Source organism: Delphinus delphis, chromosome 20 (assembly GCF_949987515.2).
Source record: "Delphinus delphis chromosome 20, mDelDel1.2, whole genome shotgun sequence".
Lineage (NCBI taxonomy): Eukaryota > Metazoa > Chordata > Mammalia > Artiodactyla > Delphinidae > Delphinus > Delphinus delphis.
In genome coordinates this window covers 25,812,234-25,838,377 of record NC_082702.1, presented here as the reverse complement: position 1 = coordinate 25,838,377, position 26,144 = coordinate 25,812,234, and the positions used below count along the sequence as shown (strand labels likewise).

Genomic DNA, 26,144 nt, shown 5'->3' with positions numbered 1-26,144 from the left:
AGCTACTCTTCACCCAGAACCAAGCTTTGTAGTCATCCTGTAGCAAACTATTCAGGATTTTCCCCGCCACCACTCAGTTGCGTTCCAGGCAAGCACCACTGGTCCATGCCGTAGGACTGCCAGTTCCGCTCCCTGGGTGAGCGTTAATTCTGAACACATGCTTTAGTTGCACTTGATTATTAACCCTGCTTCTCTCTGTTCCTTGGAGAAACTAACATTTTCATTACTCTATTGTAAGAGTCTGTGTAATCTGCTCCACCGAACAAATGGTATCTCAATGTCTTAGTACAGCAAGCGCAACCCCTTACATTAAAGCAAAGAGTAAAACTTGGTTGGTGCTTGCAAATATCCAGATTTGAGGGAGTCCGTCCCCACAGTCTTGCAATGGCTATGGGGAGGCCAAAAGGATATCTTTGGCTAGGACATGGGCAAAAGAAAAAAAAAAAAAGCATCTTCGAGCATCTTCCTCTCCACTGCTGGCATTTATAAAAATGAAAACCCACAGAAATGCTATCTGTACAGATACAAGAAAACCTCTTACCAGTCTAAATTGGGCCGTCCTCAGAAATACAAGATAATTTCTTTTTAAAGTAGCTATTCCAGTCTTACATAAAGGCTCATACCAGAGGTTATGAAGATAAAGTACAAAGCCTTTATTGAATTGCAGATTATGAATAATAAACCCGATGGTGAGCACTGGGGGCAGATGTGTGCAGAACTGCAATTTATAAAATTTTTAAGGCAAACAGTTGACATCTTTGAAGAAATCATTGGTAGCTTAAAAAAAAAAAAGGCTTCCAGATGTGCAATTCATTCAGAGCATTCAGGGTAACTGGTGCCCAGTGATATGACCTCAGGAAATGTCGAGATTTCATAAATCATTTGTATCAAATCTTTTTCTGGTAAATTCCTTTCTGCCTCTGCAGCGGTAACTAGACAAGATTGCAAAGCTTTCAAGATGATTCAAGCCTCCAGCACCTCACAGGAGTCCGCATTTCTTAGCACAGAAGGCAATGCTAATCAAAGAAGGAAATAAATAAAAGGTTATTAAAAACAAACACAGGTTCATCAAACTGCTAAATACATGTATCTATGTATATTCCACTCAAAAAAAAATGTTTATCTCAATAGTCCTTCACATTTCATATCCAGAAGCTACACTGGCTGCCACCTACCCTCTCATCTTTAACACCATGCGATAAGACGGTGCTTTTTAGTAGTGAGTACAGTGCGAAGACTCTGATACTTGTAACAAGTCTTTGAATTGTTTTAGGATTACAGGACTTTCAAAAGACTTCTTTAAAAAACAGTGACTGGAAGTTTCAGTACGTAAAAATCAGAGGGAGGGGATCTTAAATTTCAGAGATTATGTTTAGGGACAAAGAGACATGCTGTGAAAAGCCGCAACCAAATATAAAAGGTAATATGGAATGATTTAGGGAACAGCTATGAATTGCACAGAACCCAAGCGGAAAGCGGAAGAGAAATTTAAACTCAAAGAAAGTGGCTGATAACCAAAAATCCCATTCTCTTCGAAAAGTACGGCTGACTAATCCATAAGAGACAAGGACTACATTTCACCAAGTTACTGGCTTCACAGAATGCTTCTCCTGGGCCCCTTTCTTCTCCCCTCCCCACCCACCCCACCAGTGGGTAACGACCAGCTTGTTTTACTTCATAACCTCTCGTTACCACAGCATCTTTAAGATAAAACAACACTCCTAACAAATTCATCCAGACTGTTTCCTTAGTGGAGACCTTCCCTGTAATCAGGACACGTAGAAGCTGCTGCAATGAAAAGAAGCCATGGCTGTGTGGAACCAAAAGGACTTAAATTAAAATGCAAAATTAAGATGATGTGCAAATACCAATCAACACGTTCGCTGAAGTACACAAAATAAGAGAACACCTGACTTCCCTGTTAGCATCTGTTCTTACTGACATGGCTAACATGTCTCTCAGTAAATCCAGGAGATACCTCAAGCGTTTAGTCATCAAAGGGGATGCACTATCTATCTCCATTTCTCTGGTTCAGCCTCTTTCTAAAGTGTTACCTCCTTCAGGCTAGTAGACTCTGGACTAGGCTAAACTTAAACTTAATAAGGCACATACTCAAGCAGAAAATATAAAGGCCAAATACTCAGGAAAAAAAAAAAACAACCCAACCTGACATGAGGAAAACAAACATTAGCACATTAGCAGTTTATGAGCTAAAAGCTGTCCTTAAGTAAATATTTAACTCTGGATATAAAACAGATCAGCAGACTTTATAAGCAATTCCTTTGGTTAATAATTTTGTCAGCATTCAATGTATACAGACATTTAGTTCATTCTCTTTGAAGAAAAAATGTTGCTTAAGGTGTAAAGTCAAGACAGCTCACAAGAAGATGGTCGAGAAAAAGGCTCCTGGGTGATGTAGGGTTTTCAAGTCATGCAAGTACTCTCCGGGGTAAAATCTGGCTTGTTTCTTAGTTATGGTAACTACCAAGTAGCATATTAAAATTCATTCTTTAACATTATTCCACCCATAAATGTTCTGACAAAATTGCAGGCAGTTAAGAGTCTTGAGGTTTAGAAATTGAGACAAGGTAAAGACACCACTTCCAAAGAATTACTTACACGTATCTTTGATCCCACTTCAATGCTACATCATCCTCTCTCTACACATTTCACTAGATGTCACTGATGAAAATTAGGATAAAGAGCAACTGTTAACTATAACTTTCCTACTCAGGTTTAATAGTCATTTATTGAATACTCCGCTCACAAAATACTTTACGAGAATGTTGCTTTCCACTAATTCAAACAGTTTAATGAGAGTAAGAACTGATGGATAAGCATAAACTCTTCTGATTATTAATTTTGACATTTTAATATTTATCACAGCAAAATTGGGAATATTTTTTATACTTTACCATTTAATACCTGAAAAGTTAATTGAGAAGCAACCAACTTCCTATCAACATTCCAAGTTAGTGACTGAAACACTAAGAAATCAACAGCGTCTGATAACTGAGGGAACTGATTGGTTTCAAACTCTAGATGGATATTAAAGTTGAGAAGATACGTCATGAACAATAAAAATAGCAGCAAAACTTATCAATAATACCCAGGGTGATTCCTAGGGATTTCTACAGAGCAACTTAAAAAACTACGTCCTAGTCATCGGGGAGGTCTTTGCAATGGATACACGTCACAGCAATAGGGTCCTGCAGCTCAGAGCAGCCATACTCTCTCGTGACCCACCTACAGTTCAGAACCCCCAAACACTAGGCCATAGCTTAAGGCAATGAAAAGAAGACACAAGGAGATTTAAGACTCCAGAGGAAAAAAGGCTATTAAAAATGCTCTCCCTACCGCACGTGTTTTGCTCTGTGAAGACTTTACCCAGGAATATCTGGAGCCAAAGCAAATGACCTAAATATTAAACCTAAATATTAATGAGAGGCTCAAAATGCAAGGAAATGTAAAACACTCAAAACAGGGCAAAAGTATAATATGATCAACTGGTGAAGCCTGGAGGGCGACTACATGTAAAACCAGTGGATCCCACAGATCAAAGCTAGACTTGCAAGCCACGCGCAACATCTCCAAACAGATCAAAGACGCTAAAAACTGGGCACCTTCACGGACACCTTCAAAATGGAAGAAAAAGTGCATTGACCTTTATCATCAAAGCATAACCACTCAGGTTTTGTGCTGACACCTCTATGACCCATCAGCAACCTCTAAAAACCAGTATTTTGAAAAGTTTATTATGACTTTTTAAGGAGCTTCCACACCAGCCAGGTACACACACGCCACTGCCAGAGAAATGTCACCACAGTGAGGCCGGATTTGTAACACCCCATTCTACACGTACTAGCAAAGGCAGGTTATGACTCATGGACATGGATGGACTACAATATTTAAATGGCATGTTTCTGACATATTCACAAAATCTTTATAGAAACTATTTAAACTCAGAAAAGAAAAAAGACAGGAGTCAAATACAGAGATGAAATGTACAAAACAAATGAGCAGGCAAACTAAAAGTTCTTGAAAGTATTTTACTTCAGGTTGAAAAATGAACAGCTTCCACACCGTTCATTGCAAGATACACAGTATTCACGAATACAATGCTGGTCATTTGAGGAAATGTACACACCTCCATTTCTCCTTCATGCTTTTCTTTTAGAAAGATACTGTTTACCAAAAAGAAACGTCAGCAGTACAGGAAAAACTATTTTCCCAATAAATTTACGAAAACCTAAGATTCCCAATGGAATCAAGATTATCTTCCCGCTACCACCACCTTAATATAATCACATGCTTATTGAAACACTAATATCTGCACCCTAAGAGTACATTTACTTTCAACAATGAGGGTGATTCTTTAAAAAAAAAACTTCAGTGTGGTAAATGTAACATGGATCTCTGCAAGTATTAAGTGTCTGAAATAGGCAGCTAATACTGGATTTAATATTATTTCATAAATAATTGTTCCCTTAGCAGTAAACATAAGTCTACACATTCACAATAGTCCTAGAAAATAAATACTGTGACTATGCACAATGTTATGACAAACTAGTTTCAAAAAACAGAAGCTCAACATCTTGATAAAAATTCTGATCAGAATAAAATGTGACTCTAAAATTTAAAACATTGTCAAAATAACATCACATTTAAAATCTTCCACGGTTTACACAAGTATTATGAACTTCCAGTTTTGGAACACATTTTTTTGTTGTGAATTAAAATACGAACTCATTGAAAACTGTTAATTTCAGTGATGACATCAGTTTTGGTCTTATTTTAGCATTATTTTCTTTATAAAAAGTTGCACTAAATGTCCATTAATGGTCTGATTGGTCTTCAGTATTTCATAAACATACATAAAAGAAATTCCTAAAAGCCAATAGTACTTTATATGTATATATTTATAAAAGAATCTCATCTCAGAAATGGCTGTAATTAACAGAGCCAGACATAGTGATGCTGAACATAAAGAGTGTTCACCTTGAAAGAAAGCGTTTTCAGAAATATCACTTACATTCCATTAAATACTTCCAACCGAGTTTCAAACTCAACATGTGATGAATAACAGAATTATACATCTCATTTGCACTCAAAACTGACCATAACCAAAATTTACAGCATGATTGAAACAAGCCAATGTTTAAAAAAGTTTTAATTAAAGATAACAATTCCATGAAAGGAGAGGATAAAGAATGGGATGACAAGAAGTATTTGGTCTTAATAAGGCAATACAAAATAGATCCATTATCAAAGACCATTTAATTTTTAAAGATCAACAATACCAAAAGCATAAAGTGGAGTATAAGAAAATAGTTTTTTATAAGTATGATTTAATTAAAGCTGTTTACAGTTATTCTCTCCCACAGTAGTTAAGCATGAATTTAAAAAAGAATATGAGATGAGAAAAACAAGCACACGCAGCACACAGGGTTAGAGGAGCCAGCATGCAACGTCTGTGGAACTCGAGGTTTCCCTGCAACAGGAATGGGACCAGACGTGGGTGGCCTTTTTTTTTTTTCCTATTAGGAAGAAAAGAAAAAAAAAAAAAGACTGCAAAGGAAACAAACACAAAGTCATGTAATTGCCCATTGCCCAAGACGACAGCACTATAGAAAACAGTTGCAAGTCAATTCTTAGAGATGACTAGAGATTTTTCAGTGTTTACACAAAAGTACATAGTACGTATGTTTTTTTTGTTTGTTTTTTGTTTTTTTACAAAATAAAGTAAACGTCATTTGCCACCATAACCTTTTCTTTAGAGAGGAAAATTTTTGCAGCAGGTCACAAGGGTTCTATTAAGTCATTTCAATGTTGAGGAAACAAATTGAGTAATAGAACTAATCACTTCCCTATAGATGGATGTTAAGATGACAATTCAGATTATTTTTCAAACTAATCCTGAGAAAAATCTGTTTACAATTTAAACAGTAATGTTATGTAAAAAGTATTAACAAATCCACTATTACAAATATCAATTTCCTATATGGTCATCTATATATACACACAATAAAATGGTAAATATATGCAAAAATATTAAAAAAAAAAAAACATGCACAGATCACTTTCCCCTTTGAAATCTGGACTTCCTATAAGATACCTGTGTTTTCCTTCCCCACCCCATCCTCTGAAATTGTTTCTTGTTTCTGTCACCCTACCCACACTGAATACTAGTCCCTATAACTCTGCATAAAGCCAATGAGAAATAGATTTATTTTACATTCAAGCTTTAAATCTTAAAATGACCCTGTTATAGCATATGACTTATCAAATGAGCAGCCTTTTTTTCCCCCCTTTTTTGCGTGCTTTTTGTTTTTGCAGTTGTCAGTCTTCATGATCCATTCCGTGGCGAGCTGGGAAAAAACGCAGTTGCTAAATCAACGTCTGAACAGTGTAAGGCTCCCGAATGTTTCCCAGGAGTCCCTATCCAACTGTCCTGAGCATGAGATCATTGCACACAGAAGACAGTCCATCGTACAACGCCGACTATCTACAAAGGTCTGAGAGGGGGGCGTCCCTCTTGTGTTTCCTCTTTTTGCCATGGTAATACTGATTATTTGATTTGCCTTGATGTTGTTTGTTTGTCATCAAGGAACCATGGCTTGTTTGGGTTGTACCTTGGAAGCCTTTGCTGGAAGAACGAAAGAGCCTTGCTGATCCATGCTGCAGAGAAGGAAAGCGGTCAAAAAGACATCAGTATTGCAGATTCAACAGAGCACTGGCTAAGACCTACCTCGGGGAGCTTTCATAACTAGGAACACGCTGACTTATCTAGCAGGCAGAAAACGATGCTACAGGGGTTAACTCTCTCGGGCTCTAAAACTTTTAAATATCAAAAAACATAGACCACTTCTTCTGTTAAGAAGAAGCCCTGTCTTCTTAACAGAGTATATGCAATGTAAGGCTTTTCTTAAGGAGCCTATCAACCGATACACCACGTAACAAATGGCATTACTGGAAGAAGCTGTCAGACATGCAGGTGTGTTGCCAGGTCAGGGGTCATCACAGCCGGCCACTCCTTTCCTGCTATCACGTGTCACTTTAATTGCCATTTCTAAACGAGTCTGTGTTTGGTGCACATGACTACAGGTAAAGTGGATTCTGCGAGTCAAGTCACACATGAGGTGACTGACATTAACAGTCAATCTGTACTGCCAAGGGGCCTTCCCCAGGGTCCCTGATGTACTGGGAGAGGGTGTGATGGCCTTAGGCCAGAGTCTAGTACGAAATGACTTCTTCCCCTCATTTTGATTCATTATTCACGATGAATAAAATTTCAGGCAACTGAAAAACTTCCAGTAGAGTGTCTCTGTGGCCTTTTTAAGTCAAAGCTAAAGCTAGTCAGCTGACCATGGCTGACTGCTGTCTGATCATTTCAACACAGGCAACCAGGTATTGAATTTTAAAATAAAAAAGGATACATTATTCCCAGATGTGCACAACACTGCAATGAGGTCATGCAAAAACTTCACGTGAGTTTACTTCAAGTACAGCTGAAACTTTGTATAACTTGAAGCAATTTTTTTTTATGCTGAATCTGTAATAAGGTGGGTTGGCCGGGACATCTTATAAGGACCAGGTGGCTAGATTCCCACAAAGGTTTATGTTACAATGGTGTCTCACAAAGATCCTCAGGACATCCTGTTACTAGAAGCACTGTCATGCTTTGGCACCTCTTAGAACAAAATATGTTTGTTTTTTAACCTAGAGCTTTCTTTAAACCCATAATGTGTATGAATACATATGTATATATGTACATGCACGTACAAAACTCTAAATATTCTATACGCAATATTAACAATCAAAAACACAAATTCCACACACCTGGGATTTGTTGGTGCTGTTGGATATGTTAGTGGTCTGGGTGCTCTGCATTTTCCCGCCTGCCTGAGAGGATTCCAAGGACACATCCTGCGACCCTACCCGGTTCCCAGTGGACGGGCGGCAGAGCAGCTGTTTCGGGGTTTTGCACGGTGTCGCGTCGGAATCCTAACACAAGTCACATGAATTATAATGTGACACAGTAATAATTTAGACATTCAATATTAAGAAAGGAAAAAAACTTCAGCTAAGCACTCTCTGGACTAAGTCTAATAAATATTTGGGAGTTAAAGGAAGCACACTGAGGAATTTATAAAATTAACTGCTTAAGTTTTCTTCCAAACATTTAAAGTGGCTTATTCTATCAGAGGGTTTCTGTTCATTGTTAAATCCACTGCCCACGCCTGACCTTGTTAATCGGCCTTGAAGGAGCTCATAGAGGTTCAAGTTTATTTGCATTTTTATTTACAGAAAATGAACCATGGTAGAGTGGAAAGAGCATGGTAAAGAGTGAGGACCTAGGTCCCGGTCCCTGATTCAATGTCTTCAACCAAATACAAAACAGTCACTTTACAAAGCTCGGTCTCTCAAGAGTCTGCGATGACAAATCAGCGCTCCCTGCACCGAACACACCGAGTGGACCAGACTTCCCAGAGACACCGGTCTGAGCCCACCTGTTTCGGGGCTGCTGGGGCCATGACTGCTACTCTTTCCTCAGCTCTACCTTTCCCCTCACACTCTGCCCAGCATTTCAGAGACACGTACTCTCAGTCCCTAAGGCGCCCTCTCGAGGCTGTGTCTGCTTTCGCCCCTCTGTGTCTGTGACATCTAGCTCGGCATTCTGTCCTCCACAGCTCTGCTCTAGGAACCACAACTGCCCACAGGTAGATCCTGCATGTGAGCGTTTACGACTCCATTATGATAAACGGTCATCGTCGACAACGAAAAACTACGCCTCTTCCATATTTACAATTTTTTTTTTTTTTTTTTTTTGCAGTACGCGGGCCTCTCAGAGCGTTGTGGCCTCTCCCGTTGCGGAGCACAGGCTCCGGACGTGCAGGCTCAGCGGCCATGGCTCACGGGCCCAACCGCTCCGCGGCATGTGGGATCTTCTGGGACCGGGGCACGAACCCGTGTCCCCTGCATCGGCAGGCGGACTCTCAACCACTGCACTACCAGGGAAGCCCTCCTCTTCCATATTTAGATTATTTTATGTTATACACTTAATGAAGCCAATAAAGCCCATTTTATTAATAGATCTTGATTTTAAGTAAACTCAGGATAAGACAGAAAGTAGATTAGGGATTTCCAGGGCACAGGGGGAGAGAATAAATTAGGGACTGCTAATAGGTTTGTTTTTGGGGTGATGGAAATGTCCTGGAATTAGATAGTGGTATAGCTGCACAATATTATAAATATGCTAAAAGAAAACCACTTAAGTTGTACATTTCTAAATGGTGAACAAGAGAGTATATATCCCATTTATATAAAATTTTGAAACAGACAAAACTAATCTATGGTATTAGAAAATCGTAGTGGTGGTTACCTCTGAGGGTAAGATTGGGAATTTACTTGAAAACATCATGAGGGAACTCTTTGGGGTGATGGTAATAGTCTGTATCTTGTTAGGATTTGGTGTTACACATGTGTATGCATTTGTTAAAATTTAGTAAATGTATAATTAAGATTTCCTTATATGTTAATTTTATATCAAAAGAGAAAACTGGACAAACACTGAACTGTGGTTAATGACAAGCACACAACAGTACTTTGTGGGAAGTGTGCTAATGTCTGCAATACTTTGAAATGTATCAAAGAATAAGATGAACTGGTGAATGAATGGACAGCTCTGTGATAAGCCAGTAAAATGTCAATGGTAGAATCTAGTGGTGTATATGGATGTTCACTAAAATCCTTTCACTTTTGGCTGTATGCTTGAAAATCTGAACACAATGTTGAGAAAAAGTATAATCATAGGGCTTCCCTGGTGGCACAGTGGCTGAGAGTCCGCCTGCCAATGCAGGGGACGCGGGTTCGTGCCCCGGTCCGGGAGGATCCCACATGCCGCAGAGCGGCTGGGCCCGTGGGCCATGGCCACTGAGCCTGCGCGTCCGGAGCCTGTGCTCCGCAACGGGAGAGGCGACAACAGTGAGAGGCCCGCATACTGCAAGGAAAAAAAAAAAAAAAAAGTACAATCATAAAGTTATTAAAATTTCCCAGGAACAAATAAGAAAATGAGCTAGCCTTGTCTCTCTAGATAGAGTTACCCCCAACAGAACTCCTCAGGGTCTAGGTTTAGAAAACAACGTCTTCATACTTACGACGTCACTAGAGCTGGACTGTGTAGCGGAAGAGGAAGACACTGGACCTGATGAAGAGTTTGAAGAGTGTTTACTAACAGATTCCGAAGTTTTACTTCTACATTTTCCAAGGGCTTCATTTTCTTCAGATAGATTATTATTACATTTATCTAACTGCTGAGTATCTACTATCAAGGTAACACCATTTCCTGAAAGAGTGGCAAAAGATTGGAAAACGTTTCTTCCCATTAAGCACACACAACACAGAAAAGCCTCTAATACTCAATCGATGAAAAACTCTTACCATTGCATGAAGGCTCAGGCCTATTCTGCAAGCCCCACTGCTTTGATATCCAGTCTCTATATGTGGCAACTTCATCTGTTACTCTAATTATTCTACCTAATATGCTGCAAGTGTTTAAAAAAAAAAAAGAGGGGAGGTACATTAATTTGAAGATAAGAAGCCACAACCAATTTTGACCCAATGGGCTGATTTTAGTTAAACTTTTACCTCTCCGTTTCGTTGTTGGGATAGTACTTTGCTATTGGCGATACAGCATGACTCAGAACAACGTAGGCATAATCAAAGGCCTGTTTCACTTGCATGGCCCCATATGAACTCCTTCCAACATCATTACCTTTAAAAGAAATATATACATAAGATATTAAAACTTACCGTGGCTTAAAATGAACTAAATGTTTATGAGCCCTCTTCTGGGAGAGCAAGGGCACTCACTATCCTGCTAGAGCGGCACTCAGAATCTGAGCTGTCAGTCGGTCCCACAGCTCCCCAGACTCTATAAACGTGTGCATCACGCATAAATATGTTCTTATGTCATATAAATTGCCTAGATGTCTTCTGGCCCAACAGGACTATCCCATACACAGTCATGCAAATAAAAGAAGTAACTGCCTGGTTTTCCCTAAGAGGGAAACCAAGCTAAATTATAAATACTTATTTTTTGCTTGGTAGGTATACAGACATCTCCTTCACTAAATTATGAGCTTCTAAAAAGCAAGGACCATCTTGCTGAAAAAACCTTTGTGTCCTTTATGTAGGGTAGGCTCCCAGTAAACATTTCCTCAATGAATAAACACAGAACTTTCTTTTTTTTATTGGCCGCACTGCGCGGCATATGGAATCCTAGTTCCCCGACCAGGGATCGAACCTGAGCCCCCTACATTGGAAGTGCAGAGTCTTAACCACTGGACCGCCAGGGAAGTCACCACACAGAACTATTAATGTTTATAAGATGGCTCATCAAGCCAGAAAAGGGCTCCTAGGTAACTACTCTATCTCTTAACTCCCTTTCCTTACTCATTTTCAAGGCCAATACATTAAAAGCAAATGCCTAGAAGCATTTCCATTGAAGTCCGATAACACAGAATCTAAATATTTTACAATTATATCAGGAAAAAATATTGCCCAGAAAAACTAGGATACAAGCAAGCAAACACAGCATCATGAAAGCACAGGAGGAATTCATTTTCTGCTCACTTTTAAGCCAACATAAAGCTGGAAAAAGCACAGGGAGACTATGCAAAATTAAAAAGAAGGGGTCCAAAGGGAAACTAAACTATCTCTTGGTACCCTTTCCCTCATGAATTCTGAGACATATGAGCGAGCTCACTCCCTCTAAGGACCTCAAAATCCTCACTTAAAGCGCCGTTTGACACCTGGTTAGAATCAGAAGCAGTGAGGACGCAAGAAAGAAGAAAAATGGCACCAAACTGGAGATGCACAAACCCACCCATATAGTTAATACCCATTCTCCTTTGCCTTTAAGAGTCGAATGGATTCCACTCCCAACTCAACTCATTTGGAAGTATGCAATGTGTTTTCCTGCTGTGTGTGTGTGTTTATGTTCATGTGTTTGCTTATAAAATATTTTGAGGGCTTCCCTGGTGGCGCAGTGGTTGAGAGTCCGCCTGCCGATGCAGGGGACACGGGTTCGTGCCCCGGTCCGGGAGGATCCCACATACCGCGGAGCGGCTGGGCCCGTGAGCCATGGCCGCTGAGCCTGCACGTCCGGAGCCTGTGCTCCGCAACGGGAGAGGCCACAACAGTGAGAGGCCCGCGTACCGCAAAAAAAAAAAATATATATATATATATATATATTTTGAGGAAAAAAAAAAAGACTACTACAAGTTAATGCTTAATTTTTCATCTGAAGAGAGTTTAAAGTACAATATGATGACTGACAATGCCCTTTTCTTTCTTTTTCTTTTTTTGGCCGCACTGCGAGGCCTGCGGGATCTCAGTTCCCCCGACCAGGGATTGAACCCAGGCCCTCAGCAGTGAAAGCGTGGAGTGAGTCCTAACCACTGGACTGCCAGGGAATTCCCAATGCCTTTTTCTTTGAATGTCCATAAATTTACCTAAATTCAATACCTGGTTGTAAAGGATCTTCAATATAAAGCATGGATGGCCTGTAGCCATCTAGCATATTTTTCTGTACTTCATCTTTGGCCACATAGGAACCACCATCCTTTATCCGGATGCCAGTCTTTAAATAATTGAAGTGTCGTCCATATAATTCAAAAAATTCTATTAAGAGAACACCATAGTTTGTATTGGGGATGCAAGCATCTTCCCTGGGATGTAACTAAAATGAGAAGAAAAAGAATTATATTGGACTTTCTCTAAATTCAAGGTGAGGATAATAAATGACATTCTAACTTCTATAAACAGTATTATTATAATTTTGCTTTAGCATAGCAGCCAATAGGTCATGGAGTTAGAGCAGGCTAATCATAATAGCACTTCTGTTATAGACAACCTAAATTAAAGCCCCATGGGTGTGGGGGGACCTGGTGGGGGACAATTTATAAGGCTGAATTTTACAGCTGCCCCAGGATGCTGAGAGCGCGGGCTTGGCCCAACATCAGGGAAGTCATTCTGACTCACCAGCGAGTCACGCAGTTGGCAACACTGCGCCACATAAGTACGCTCACTGACGAGATTAAGGCTTCTAACTCATCTTAACCAGACAGCAAATCTCAACTCCAGCTAAACTTACAAGAGTAGGTGCTTAGAAGACATTCTTAATTTTGGCATTTGTGTTACTATTTACACCTATGGAAACCACACCATACTTTTGCATGCTAAAATTTGCAGTGAAAAGTCTCAAAAATACTAGAGCACACGGGATTAAAAATAAATATTCTTCCCTAGGGATTTTAAAGTACTTATTTGCTAAATTATAAAAAGGTACCTAGTTTAAAGGGAAAAGTCGTAAGTAATCAAGGGAAACACTCTAATTAGAGCTTGATTTAAATTTTTTCCAAAATGATTCCCAACTGATATATTTTAAAAAATGTTTAGTGTACACTAGTATGGTATAACTTACCTGAAGGAAACTCACTGCCATTAAAAAGAGACTATAAGAACCAATTCCACCTGTAAATACTTCATTAAGGTCCCTCTGTAATAAGAACTGTTTCAATACTAAAACCAAGTATGGTAATACAGGATATTTCTGGAAAAGAAAATTGTATTTTCAATGAATTCCTACATCAATAACAGCTCTAAGCATTAACAGCATATATGGTCTCTAAGTATAAACTGGTCCTTACATTACAAACTTTGGTGGACATATGTAATATACTTAATTTTCTATTTTTAAAACAAGCTATAAAAAAGTAAGCTATAAGTAATTAAGGATTGTCTCCTCACATCTAAAATCTAAAACATGTAGACGTAAATGACAGCAGCCAAGCACTCACTACAGGACAAAAACGCTAGCAATACATATTTTGTGACACTCATTTATGACCATTACCGAATAATATTCAATTGTAAATAGGTAACAGAAACAGTACAGGACAATGCCTCAATTCTTTCTTTCTTTTTTTTTTTTTTTTGGCCACACCTCCCAGCTTGCAGGATCTTAGTTCCCCGACCAGGGATCGAATCCAGGCCCCATGTAGTGAAAGCGCAGAGTCCTAACCACTGGACCGCCAGGGAATTCCCATCTCTTAAAGCACTAAATCAGTGGGATTTTGAAGAATCACTTCTTGCAGGTGGCACTCCATAGGCAGACCAGGGTCCTTCAGATGATTCTGCAGAGCCCAGAAGCAGGAGCCATCCTGCCCGCTGTTCTCCATGCGGGCGGGTGAACACACAGACCCACCTTCTGTGCTTTACAAAGAAGGGTGAGAACATCCATGCTGGCCAATAGGGAGAGTGTGAGTCTGTCTGTCACTCAGGCACACACTCATTAAGTTCTCTCCACAAGCCAGGCCCTGGGCTAGGGACGCCGAGGGGAACAAGGCAAGCACAAACATCGAGAAAGAAGTCAACAACCATCACCTAGGGCGGCAGAATTACTAGTGATTTCCACTCTTTTCTTGACACTTACAATGGAAACAAACTGCTTCCATAAGAAAGAAAAAAGTTTAAACTTTTGCAAATCATGTCAAAGTAAGCAGGCACGAGAAACAACAAAAATATGGAGAAATAATCATTTTTAAACACTACAGCTGAACTCAGAAATATAGTCTCTTTAAAGAACAACTAGGCAAATTTCCAACAGAATTTTGTCTGCATATATCCTCTGACCCAGAAATTCCACTTCCGGGAATCTTCCTACAATTTATTAGTGTAAAGAAAGATGTAGGCATGGAAGGATGTCCACCAAGCACTTTCTGTAACAGAAAAAACCACTGGAAGCAACACCGGGGAAGTGTTACACAAAGCACAATAATCCTGACGAGGGACAACCATGTAGTCAGTGAAAAGAATGAAGGAACCCTGACTGTGCTGATACAGAAAAACCCACCAAAATATTAAGTTAGAAAAAAAGTATTAGACGTCTTGTATATAGCGTGCTATATTCCTTTTGTTAAAAATTTCAAGAAGAGGATAAAAAGCAAAGAAAAAAAGCCAATGAAGGCACATCCTATGAAGCTGGTCTAAGCATGTAAGGTGTAAGGGTGACTCACTTTTCACTACCCTTTTATACTGGTAAGATTTTTTATCATACGTATTATCCTCAATTTTTTAAAAAGTTTCTTTCTGGTAAAAAGAAACTTTATACACACCCAATACCTCCAAAAGAATGGGATTACAGATAATATTTCTTTTCTTTTTCTGCTTTTCTATACTCTGCTCATTTATACAAGAATATAATGTTTACCACAGGAGAGTTAAAATTTTTTCTGACATAAAAAGAAAAAGGTGAACCTGAAGAGCTGCTAAAAAAAAAAATACATCGTGGGGGCTTCCCTGGTGGCACAGTGGTTAAGAATCTGCCTGCCAATGCAGGGTTCGAGCCCTGGTCCGGGAAGATCCCACATGCCGCGGAGCAACTAAGCCCGTGCGCCACAACTACTGAGCCTGTGCTCTAGAGCCCGCGTGCTGCCACTACTGAGCCCATGCGACACAACTACTGAAGCCCGCGTGCTCTAGGGCCTGTGCTCCGCAACAAGAGAAGCCACTGCAGTGAGAAGCCCGCGTACTGCAACGAAGAGTAGCCCCCGCTCTCAGCAGCTAGAGAAAACCGCGTGCAGCAGAGAAGACCCAATGCAGCCAAAAATTAAATAAATGAATAAAATAAATAAATTTATTTTTAAAAAAAACATTGTGAATGGAGAGAAATGATATTCTACATAAGCCAAAGCAGTTCACAGTTTTAGTTTTGGGAGAAAAAAGCTGATGGGTTTAAGCATGTGAAATGTTCTGAAGATGATGTTGACAAATTCTGCACTATCTGGGAAGAAAACAGAACAAGCAGAAACAGACTTAAACCACTTCAAGGTAAGATAAGGACACCTGCAGGACCTATCTTACAGGTGACTTGGGGATTAAAATCTAGAAAAGGCTCCCTAGAGAGGGTCTTAATCTGAACTCTTGGAGAGAAGTTCTTCAAAAGCTTCCTCAACCCTTAATTCTTACTTGAGGTCACATTATAAATTACTGATTATTACAAGCAGATTCAAGGAAAGTAAAACCACTGCACAGAAAAGAAGCATTTGTCAGCGATACACATATAAAGATAGTTTAGCCAAGTATATCCGAACACCACCACAACAGAATCTCAAAACACAACTCCATTTCTAACATTTTCACTGAATAAACACTATAAATTCTCTGACCTTGGTAAAATCTTTGATGAGGTCAGCTGCTCTCACACCATTCTGTACATTAAAGCTGATATCAACTTTCACTTCGGTAAAAGAATCTGTTAATTTAATAATAGGTACCTAGAAAGAGAAGACAGGTAAAATTTAGATACTTTAACCAAATCAAATGACAAAATCAGGGGATGGAAGGTTATCAGGCTTGAGGTCTTCACCTCCTCATGAGGACATAAAAACACCGAGTATCCTGAACCCTCCGTACCATAGCTGACTTGGCCTTCTAGATATTTTACATTACGTATTTAGCATTAACCTCATGCAATATATTTGTAGTTTCTACTAACTGAGAGTTCTGAAATCAGGTAACAAAAACTTTCTCAACATTAATATACTTTGGAGAACAGTTTCCAACTCAAGAAAATCAAGAATTGTGAATGTCAGCCCACAGCGCCGAACCGTTTCCAATAAGAAAACCGCTAGATTCTTAAGTCACACGCAGTAAGTCGCTGGCCTTTTTGGTCAGTTTTGCAAACAGCCCACAAAACAACCTAACAAGAGAACTTAAAATGTAAGAATGATTCTCAAATGAAAAATGATAGGATGATTTATATGTGATATCAGGAATTCTTTAAAAAAAAAAAAAAGCTCTATTTCTACCATGCATTAGAAAACTCAGGCCAGCAAACTTTGTGTACGGAACTGGATTTCCAAATTAACAGCTTTTAATAAAAAACAATACAAGTTGTTTTGCTCTAATAAAACCTAATATGCAAAAATGCAATAGATATATTTATTTCTAAAATGAGCTTCTGTGAAAATTCTTTAATGTCCATTCCGTTAGTTAAAATATGACTTGATTTACAAAATTTCAATTAATACAATTCTTCAAGGATACAAGATATGATAGAAAAGCAACAGCTGTACAACTATAAACTTTATCAGATATCCACATTTTTACTTATGTTTTTTATATTAAAAAATCTCTACAGTATTATGTATGATAAATTGAATAATATTTTTTAAAGAAATGTACAACCAGAATAATTCATTTGTCTCACAAACACAACTTTTTATGTACAAACACTGTGATCATGAACAAAAGGAAGGAATAATTCACTCTCAATCCGACGGTGCTCACCAAAATTAAATTTTAATTTTACAAGTTTCATGTATAAGTAACCTAGAGAGTTTAAGATGAAATGTTGAAGAACTTACAGTTGCTTTGTCTAGAACTTTCACCGAATCCTCATCTGCAACCTTATGCTTCCGAAGAGCTTCTTCCAGGGTCCAGAGGGGTAGGTTCTCCCACTTCCCAAACACCACAAGATCGATGTCACTGAACACAGAGCACACACAAGAGTTGTTTCAAGAAGTGAGAAACTGTACTTACTCTAACTCATTCAAGCTACAGGCAGCAGGTTAGTACAATGGAACTCTATTTCTCACCCTGCCCATGAAGACTAAATGTGTTGGTGAGGACTGTTTTTAGAGAGGAAGTGGAAACTGGTGATTTTAACAACCTCCTCCTTCTCCTGGTCATTTCCCGGGGTGATTTTAAAAGAAGTAACACCTCAAAAACACCAGTTAACGTTTCCTGTTCATAAAGCCTTCTGGTACTAAAAAACTTAAGACCTTCCAAGTGAATGAGGTTAACTGATTGTGACTTACGTTATTAAGTATAAAAAGCAAGATGCAGGCAGTGTATCTAGTATGCTACCATTTGTGTACAAAAGGAAGAAACACACATTTCCTTTTATATGCATAGAATATCTCTGGAAGGATATGCAAAGAAGTGGTAATAGCAGCTCCTCCAAGGAGAGAAACTGGGGGAGAGAGGTGGGATCCAGACTTTGCATTGTAATTGTGTGTGTGCTCTTTTCAAATCTGAACTAGGTAAATGTAGTACTGTTCATAACATTTAATTAAATTATTAGAAAGAGTGACTCAGGTTTTGCTGAGGCTCAGAACCTAAGTAAGGAAAAATATTAATGGACTCAAATTGAATATTTTATGGCTTTTGTAGGCCTAAGACAGCAATGGGAAGAATGGAAATTGCTAGGATCCAGCCACTTCAACACATTTTAAGTTTGGGTAAAGTAGAGTGAATCAAACTCAAATGAAAAACATGATGGGTGCCTAGAGTGCGCTTGAACATTTGTTAAAAGGGTAAATCTCAGGTTGAGTGCTCTTACCACAATAAAAACAAAAACATCATAAATGTTTTTGCTTCGTAAAGACCACAGCATTTCAATTCTTAGAGGACAGGTACTCACTCCTCAAGGAAGTCTTACTAACCCCCAAAATCACCCCCAACACACACACCCCACCCCCAGCTATGGGCCAAGACAGCCCTCATTTGAGAAGACCGAAACAAACAAGAGGCCTGAAAAGACCAAGACTTCCCTCAGAGGAGAGTCTGTACCCTGATTTTCTGAATCAGAACACTGGAACAGGAGCTAATAGTATGAGTTCTCAATAAAAAATGAGAGACCTGGCATTCCAGAGAATACAAAGTTCTAGAGCATAATCAGGTGTTTTACCATAATATGACATTAACATCTGTGTTAGTGGGTTAAGTTACAGGGTTGAGCCGTTATCTGCAGTGATATTCTACTTCAAGATAATTCAAATAAAATACAGGTAAGTGAATTTTTGTTTCATAAACCTGCTTTGTTTCAACTCTTACACATTCAGCAGTCAAAGCGCATACACTCTAAAAAAATGTACAATCCCTTATAAGTGCCATAAATGTACTAACCTAGTAGGTAAATACAGGCCAGTTTTAAAACTTCCAAATATCTGGACCTAAAAGAGAAAAAATTGTTATATTAAAATATCAGATGAAAAGCCACCAAGCTATGGAGAAATGCAGGGTTTTGCCACCCTCTACTGGTAATTTTTAGTACTACAAGAGCATTGTTTTTCTAACACCATGCTTTCATGAAGCGGGATCCCGTGGCTTATAGGCAGACATTCGGAATATAGCTTAAACTTATTAGGTTCAAATATGTAGACTTAAATAGAAACCTCTCAAAAGTAATGTTCAGGTCACTAATGTTCCCTGATAATCTAGAGATATAATCACAAATCCTTAACTTTTGTTCTCTCAAAAGGAATCTTCGCATAGATTACTGAATTAGGGTCAGACTACTTCAGTTCCAGGACAAGTGCCAGCCTGTAGGCCATCTCCACAGAGAACACCAGGCACTGTCATTATAACATCATGCCGTGGCATAAAATCAGGACGTATCCTATCTCAAATCACAGAGAACAGTGGAAGACTCAGGCAAATATGTGTTTGCAAGTAATTGCAATAAAGGATGAACAATGAAAACAGTTCAACTTTTGAGGTGAGATGGACCCAGGAACCTAATCACAGCCTCGTGCGCCTCATCTGCAAAAAAATTGTGGATAAAATCCCCCACCTCAGAAGGAGGAGGACTGATTTAGATCAGGGTTTCTCAACTTCAGCACTGCTGGCTTTCGGGGCAGATAATTCTTTGTGTTGAGGAGCTGTCCTGTGCATCATGTGATGTTTAGCAACCTCCCTGGCCTCTACTCATTATATGCCAGGAGCACCTCACCAGTCACGATAATAAAAAATGTCTCTGACATTGCCAGATGCCTCCTGGGGGAGAAACTTGTCCCCAGTTGAAAGCTGTCAATCTAGATCACATGGGAGGAACAACGTGGCATACAGTGGCTGCTCAATAAAACATTGCTAGTGTCCTCCCCTCTTCCCTGTACCTACAGTATCTTATTTGAAGCTTCTTTGTTTTGCCAACTGGACCAGAAAAACTTCCCTGGCTTCACCTTTACCAGCCCATGACGGAGTCTAAAGAAAAGCTATACAACACAATGTACAATGTAATGGATTCTAATAAGTTACTTCTTCGAACGCACAAAATTGTATAACAGACCCTCAAAGGAGCCCTAAAAAGTGAGCGTCCACAATAAGAACCACAAATAAGCAGAGGAAATCTTGGGCAAAAGTTTTGTTCACTGGGTGGGAGCTATACTGGGAGGCAAGGAGTGATTAGAAAAAGAGAAGAAAACAGCAGTTTCAGGAAAGTAGAACACACGTCTGCATCAGCCTAGGAAAACGAATTTCAAATGACATAAGAAATTCCTACTTGACATCTTCATTCAGCTGTACACAATTATGTAATGTTCATACTGACAGGCTGGAACAAAATAGTAACAGCGTTTTGATACATCACATCCAAATAACCCACTACTACAAGGAGGCTTTATTTGTCTTTCCTCTCTTTATAGTAATGATTCCCAAAAATAGTTTGCAGTTAGTAGCTGCTATTCAGTACTGCAAAGAAACAGTTTTAAGTAAGTCATCCAATTCAATGCAAATAATTAGGAAGCCCAAAATTCTCAAAGCTGAAGAAAATTCTTTGCTTTTAAAATTTCATTAGATCACAACTCGACAGATGCACATACACAGGGATATTACCACCTAAGCACCCTTCCACCCAGACAGGTACTCACGTCAGCACTGGGCCAGAGTTCCTTAATCACACTCTCGATCCTGTTCACCACCTCCATCCGCATCTTCTCCTCCTCTGGTCTTGGAGACATGTATTCATAAAAATCACTTATTTCTTCATGCAGACTGAAAAAAAAAAGCAGAAAAGTTAATATGAGCGGGGCCAGACTAGTGAGAAATCACTAGCTTAAATAATCTTCCCTAATTAAGTTTATAAGATAACTCAGCTGATGATTTTACATTCATAGATTTCTCACCTTCATTTTAAAGTTACAATTCATGCTAAAATGGGAACGTACAAAATTTAATCAAAATGCCAAAATAAATAAAACAAGAAATTCCAAATTCCAAGAAGCCTTAATAGAAGTGTACTAGCAGCCCTCACAGCACGTATTTATCCGCCTGTGCAGAGTATTTGCTGGGTGCTGGTGATTTTTAAATTTCTTAAATTTCAAGTGTAAGGCCTGGCCTCTGCCTTTACACTTCTGATCCAGTAGCTATGAACACAAGAAGATACAGAATCTAGGTGACAAAGACAAGCTTCCTGGCAGTGCGGATGACCCTCTAACCCCTCTGTAATCCATTCCTCACAGGAGCAAAACAGCGTGTCTTTCATAATGTTTGCTTAGTGAATTAAGTGTCAAATGAATAGGTCAGCCAGTGAATATCAGCAAAGACCTGAAAAGAATGGCTGGCAGACAAGGCTCCACGAAGGAGCTAAGAAGACTTCCAGAGACCGAGAGGTACGAGGCACACTCAGGGAGCACCGAGCAAAGGGCACAGCCTGTGGCGGAGGGAGGAGTAAAGGGAGGAACAGCAGCTGAGAGGAAGGCAGCACCTGATGACAGCAGGCTTTGAACGAAAAGCTAAGAAGTTCAGACCTTCCCCGGTGGTAACGGAACTATTTAAATGCTTCTGAGAGGGACCCGGGAAAGACTGACTTAAAAAATGGAGCATTTTAAGAAGATTCATCTGGCAGTGGTGCAAACAATGGATTGGGAAAGAGACGAGACTGGAGGCGGAGGAATGGCTCATAAATTACTGCAACTGTAGAAGAACTAACTAGCTGAAGGCCTGGAGGATGGTGGAAGGAAAGAAATGGGCTCCAGAAGCGCCACACACACGGACACAATGGCTGGGCCGCAGGGCATGACCAGCAATGGAAAGACAGGAGCGGGGACACCTGCAAGGGCTGAGGCCTGAGCGGCTGGGGGCATCAATGAACAAGATGAAAGGAAAAACTAGGCTGGCTGAGGGGCTGGGTGTAGTCAATTACTACTGCAGAATAGAAGACGACGAAAATAGCATTCCTTAACAAGCTGGCGCAACTGTGAAGAGCTACCTCTAGGAGGGAAAACTGAATATAAAACGGGAGGAAATCTGCTAAACTTGTGTTGGACGCAGACAAGGTGGGAGGCCGGGCTCCAGGTAGCTGGAGGTAAGCCAGAGTGAGGTTGTGCTCGTGGTGTCTCAGTCTAGCACAGCTGTGATGGACCAGGAAGCCAGGAGAAGGGCACTAGTTAAATAGCAATGGGTGCCAAGTGCCAGAGGGGAGCGTGCTGGGGGGCAGTGGGAGGCAGTGCAGCCTCGAAGTAACAGAATCTGGAAGGAGGGGTGTGCCCGCAGCGGCAAGCCCATCTAGGTCCAGAGCGGGTCTGGGATTCACAGGAAGCTAGAAACACCAGGAGATCCAAAATGGTTATAAAGAAAGGAAAGAAAAATGTCTAAGTCCCAACCTCCGCTGCTATAACATTTAAAATGTGGCTGAGTAAGCAATCAACAGTTTCTGCCTCTTCTGATGTTTTATTTTTAGACAGAGTCCAAAAAACTTGAGTTCCAGACTCAGGCTCTGCCTGAGGGCAGCTATGTTCTTTTTGAAAAGCAACTGACACTTTCTGGCCTTGGTGTCCTCAGGCACGACCAAGGGGTTGGCAACAGGGAGCCTTCTCAGCCCCTTAGTTTCAAATCCTGGGCCATTTGGTAAGGAATGATTTATAGCAGCGTTCTGCCTGTTCACTGTGCAATACTACAGAAAACTGGATTTTAAAACTCCAGGTAGTTCTGCAGGTGGAACCAAGTCTTCCTTGGTATGCTTCTAGGTACCCTAGGATCTTCTGATTTACTTTTAAGCTTCCCAGGTTTTAATATATTCTCTAAGGTTATCCCCTTTGGCTTCTTAAAGACAACAGCTAAAATGACTAGTCATTACAGAGTTTACAGCTTGCTTTACTCTTCTGCACTTTTGGCAGGGATGAGGGTCACAAATAAACAACAAAATAAATGGACTTCTTATCTAACTGGATCATTTGCTATGTATCAGAGTTTATTTGTGGTTCGAAAGCATATCACTGTAGAATACTTCCATTTTAACCAATGGAAAAAACCTCCTAAATTTGACTGTTATCTATTCTACAAAGGCCCACTTACACATTTTCTAATTCAAATACAGGCAAAAAATATTTAGCCTGTCTTCCAGTTAATCTTCAAGTCATATGAAACTAAGTAAGAACACTACCGAGCGCCTATGTTCAGGGCATTACAAGGAAAAAGGCTAGTCACACATGATCCTTGCACTGGGTAGTTTCCATCTAATGATGAAAAGAAATACTCATTTGAAGTAGTTTTGTGATGTGTAATATATATATTCCACACTGTTCCACCACAGGCAGGTTGCAGATGAACAGGAGTGCTTTCCAATGATGATAGCTTCGGGAAATGGAAAGGGGTTGCCTTGCAAGGTAGTAAGGTCCCCGTCACTACAAGTATAAATAAAAAATACTAGATGACCATGAAGCAAACAAAGGTCTTGTAAGAGATTTCTGAACTTGGTAAAAAGTGGAGAAGATTCTAAAATTCCTATTTATCCCTAGGCTTTTAGGTTTCTAATTAGCACATTAATTTGGAGACAAGATATTACAGTTTTACGTGACGAATCCTTAAATCAAGACTACCCTAAACTTTAAAAATCCATGGAACCATCTTCCCATTTAGGAAAATATGGTTCTACAGCTTATCTGTAGATTTGCATTTGCCATATTGGAAGGGGGAAAGAGGGATAAAGGAAAAAGGGAGGGCTATTAAAACAAAAACGTACTGGAACAGTAAGAACAAGAGAACCCATCTCAAGCCTGCCAGGGTCATCTCTTTACCCACACCAAACACAAACATCACTACCTATATCTCGTCTATATTTAACTAGCTACTTATAAAATGCTTAAAGAACTAAGTGAGAAATGTTGGTATATTTAGAAAATAAATTTCCAGTAAAAATTTTAAAATAATTCTGAGGGGCTCTATCCCTGTGGACTGCATAATTTTACTGGCATGGCGCCATGTACATCTAGGGGCTTCAAAAATCCTGAAGGAACTGAATCCCATTTTTGGAGTAACTACTGCATGCCTGGCACACTTCTGAGTGACATGATGACCTAATAAAGGCTGGAAACTAGAGAAACTTTGCAAGTTTGCTTTCACATATTAATGCAACTTTATGCCTCTGAAATCAATGACTCAGAGAAAACTTTAGTTTCTCCCACATCTGGGTCAAAACTCAATATGATTAATTAGTAAATATTGCTGTATGCTACATACGCAGCCTTACGGTTTCTCATCTTAAATTAATAAAATACAACTCTCCTGTGATCAAAATTCCTGAGTGATCAAAACACAGTGCCCTCTATCAGGATATCAATGTTTTCTTTTTATAAGATAAAGTGAGCATGAAAGCACACCCACTCCCTGTTTTTAAAGGAAAAGTACATAATATAAAAGCAATATGATAAAGTAGGTGCTGCTATACAACTGGAGAGGATACCACCCCCCAAAAAAACAGAATCAAAATTAACTTGCTGGGGTAAAATTTACGTTAATCTCAAAATTAATGATAATACAAAAATTTAAAGTGACAAGGAAGAAATATCAACAAAAACTAGCTTCTGTATTTTAAAAAGTACAACCCCACAGATAATTTAGGTCAAAACAGAGACATGAAAAAAAAAAAAATTGCTTCTGCTCTGAGAAAAGTTCCACCAGGGAGAAATGTTAGCCTTTCAAAATGGCCCTCAAAGGCTCCGTTTCTCTGGCTATCAAAGGGAAGACCTGCTTCACACCCTTTCAGCTGGGTTGCCCAGGGTGGCGGTGTGAGTCTCTTAGGAGCTTCTGTACCCTCAAAACCAGAGGCAACATGGCAGTCTCCCTGATGCCTCCAGGCCAAGGCAGGCAGATCACCCACTGCTGGCCCCGCTGCTCAACACTGCCCCCTGCAGTTCAGCCAAAATCTGTTCGGGGCTAACCCTGCTTCCTGAGGGACACCTGTCCAGCTTGCAATGTGCCTGAAAACACTGCCACATCAAGGGCAAGCTTTCCAGTTTCCATAACTGAAGTCCTCATTAATTATAACTTCAGATTTACATGAAGGCATTGACAAAGTTCTATTCAATTACTTCCCCCCCCCCAAATTTTAAGATTAATAATAACCAATTTTGACAAGGACATATGGAAAAGGCACTCACATGCTGTATGTAAAAATATAAATTACTACAACCTCTCCAGAGGTTGTATTAATTAGTGATAAATAATGCTTATATAAATAATTTTTAAAATCCCATTATTTCATTAAAATCAGGATCTGGAAGAGTATCTTATCTGCAGTCCCATGTTTACTGCAGCATTATTCACAATAGCCAAGATATGGAAACAACCGAAATGTACATTGACAGATGAACAGATAAAGAAAACATGGTCTATATCTATAATGACATGTTATTCAGCCTTAAAAAAGGAAATCTTGCCATTTGCAACACAGACAAACCTGAAGGACATTATGTTAAGTAAAATAAGCCAATCAGAGAAAGACACATACTGCATGATTCCACTTATAGGCAATATTTAAAACAAACTCACAGAAGCAGAGAACAGAATGGTGGATGCCAGGGGCTGGCATAGGGGTGTGGGTGGGGAGTTGTTCAATGGGTATACAGTTTCAGTTAAACAAGATGAATAAGTTCTATAGATATGCTGTACAACACAGTGTCTATAGTTAACAATACTGTGTTATGCACTTAAAAATGTGTTAAGAGGGTAGATTTTATGTTGTATTCGTACCACAAAACAAGCGAGGGACACAAGGAAACTTTTGCAGGTGCTGGATATCTATTACCTTGACTGCAGTAATGGTTTCATGGGGGGATGCGTATGTCCAAACTCATCCAGTTGAATATCTGCATGAAATACGTGCAGGTTTTTGTAAAGCTGTTTAAAAACAAATCCCCTTCTTTTCACCCTTCAGAAATATTTCCATGAGGGAACAAGGATATTCACCACAGCATGATTTAGGATACTAAATAATTGAGAAACAGCTTCGATGTCCATCAATGGGATCCAATTAAATAATCATAGGAGTACTCATTGACCTTCCCTTGAACTATAGC

At 39.6% G+C, this 26,144-nt stretch overlaps 1 protein-coding gene across 5 annotated transcripts in view; it reads right to left on the bottom strand.

Annotated features, from left to right (window-relative positions):
- Positions 1-654: 654 nt before the first annotated feature.
- Positions 655-26,144, bottom strand: part of TENT4B (terminal nucleotidyltransferase 4B) — a 64,387-nt gene continuing 38,897 nt past the window's right edge. Inside the window, exons 2-14 of one of the 5 annotated variants that reach the window (XM_060000034.1) lie at positions 20,718-20,841; positions 18,976-19,022; positions 17,433-17,553; positions 16,233-16,340; positions 13,487-13,615; positions 12,529-12,742; positions 10,648-10,774; positions 10,441-10,544; positions 10,158-10,345; positions 7,840-8,004; positions 6,633-6,678; positions 2,620-2,682; positions 655-1,016 (exon numbers count right to left, since the gene is read on the bottom strand). In XM_060000034.1, coding sequence (XP_059856017.1) covers positions 2,645-2,682; positions 6,633-6,678; positions 7,840-8,004; positions 10,158-10,345; positions 10,441-10,544; positions 10,648-10,774; positions 12,529-12,742; positions 13,487-13,615; positions 16,233-16,340; positions 17,433-17,553; positions 18,976-19,022; positions 20,718-20,841 — 1,411 coding nt within the window. In that variant the 3' untranslated portion in view covers positions 655-1,016; positions 2,620-2,644. Of the gene's footprint in view, positions 1,017-1,665; positions 2,683-2,746; positions 6,679-7,839; positions 8,005-10,157; positions 10,346-10,440; positions 10,545-10,647; positions 10,775-12,528; positions 12,743-13,486; positions 13,616-16,232; positions 16,341-17,432; positions 17,554-18,975; positions 19,023-20,717; positions 20,842-26,144 lie in introns of those variants that run through there. The other 4 variants (XM_060000032.1, XM_060000033.1, XM_060000031.1 and 1 more) reach the window with 4 other exon arrangements.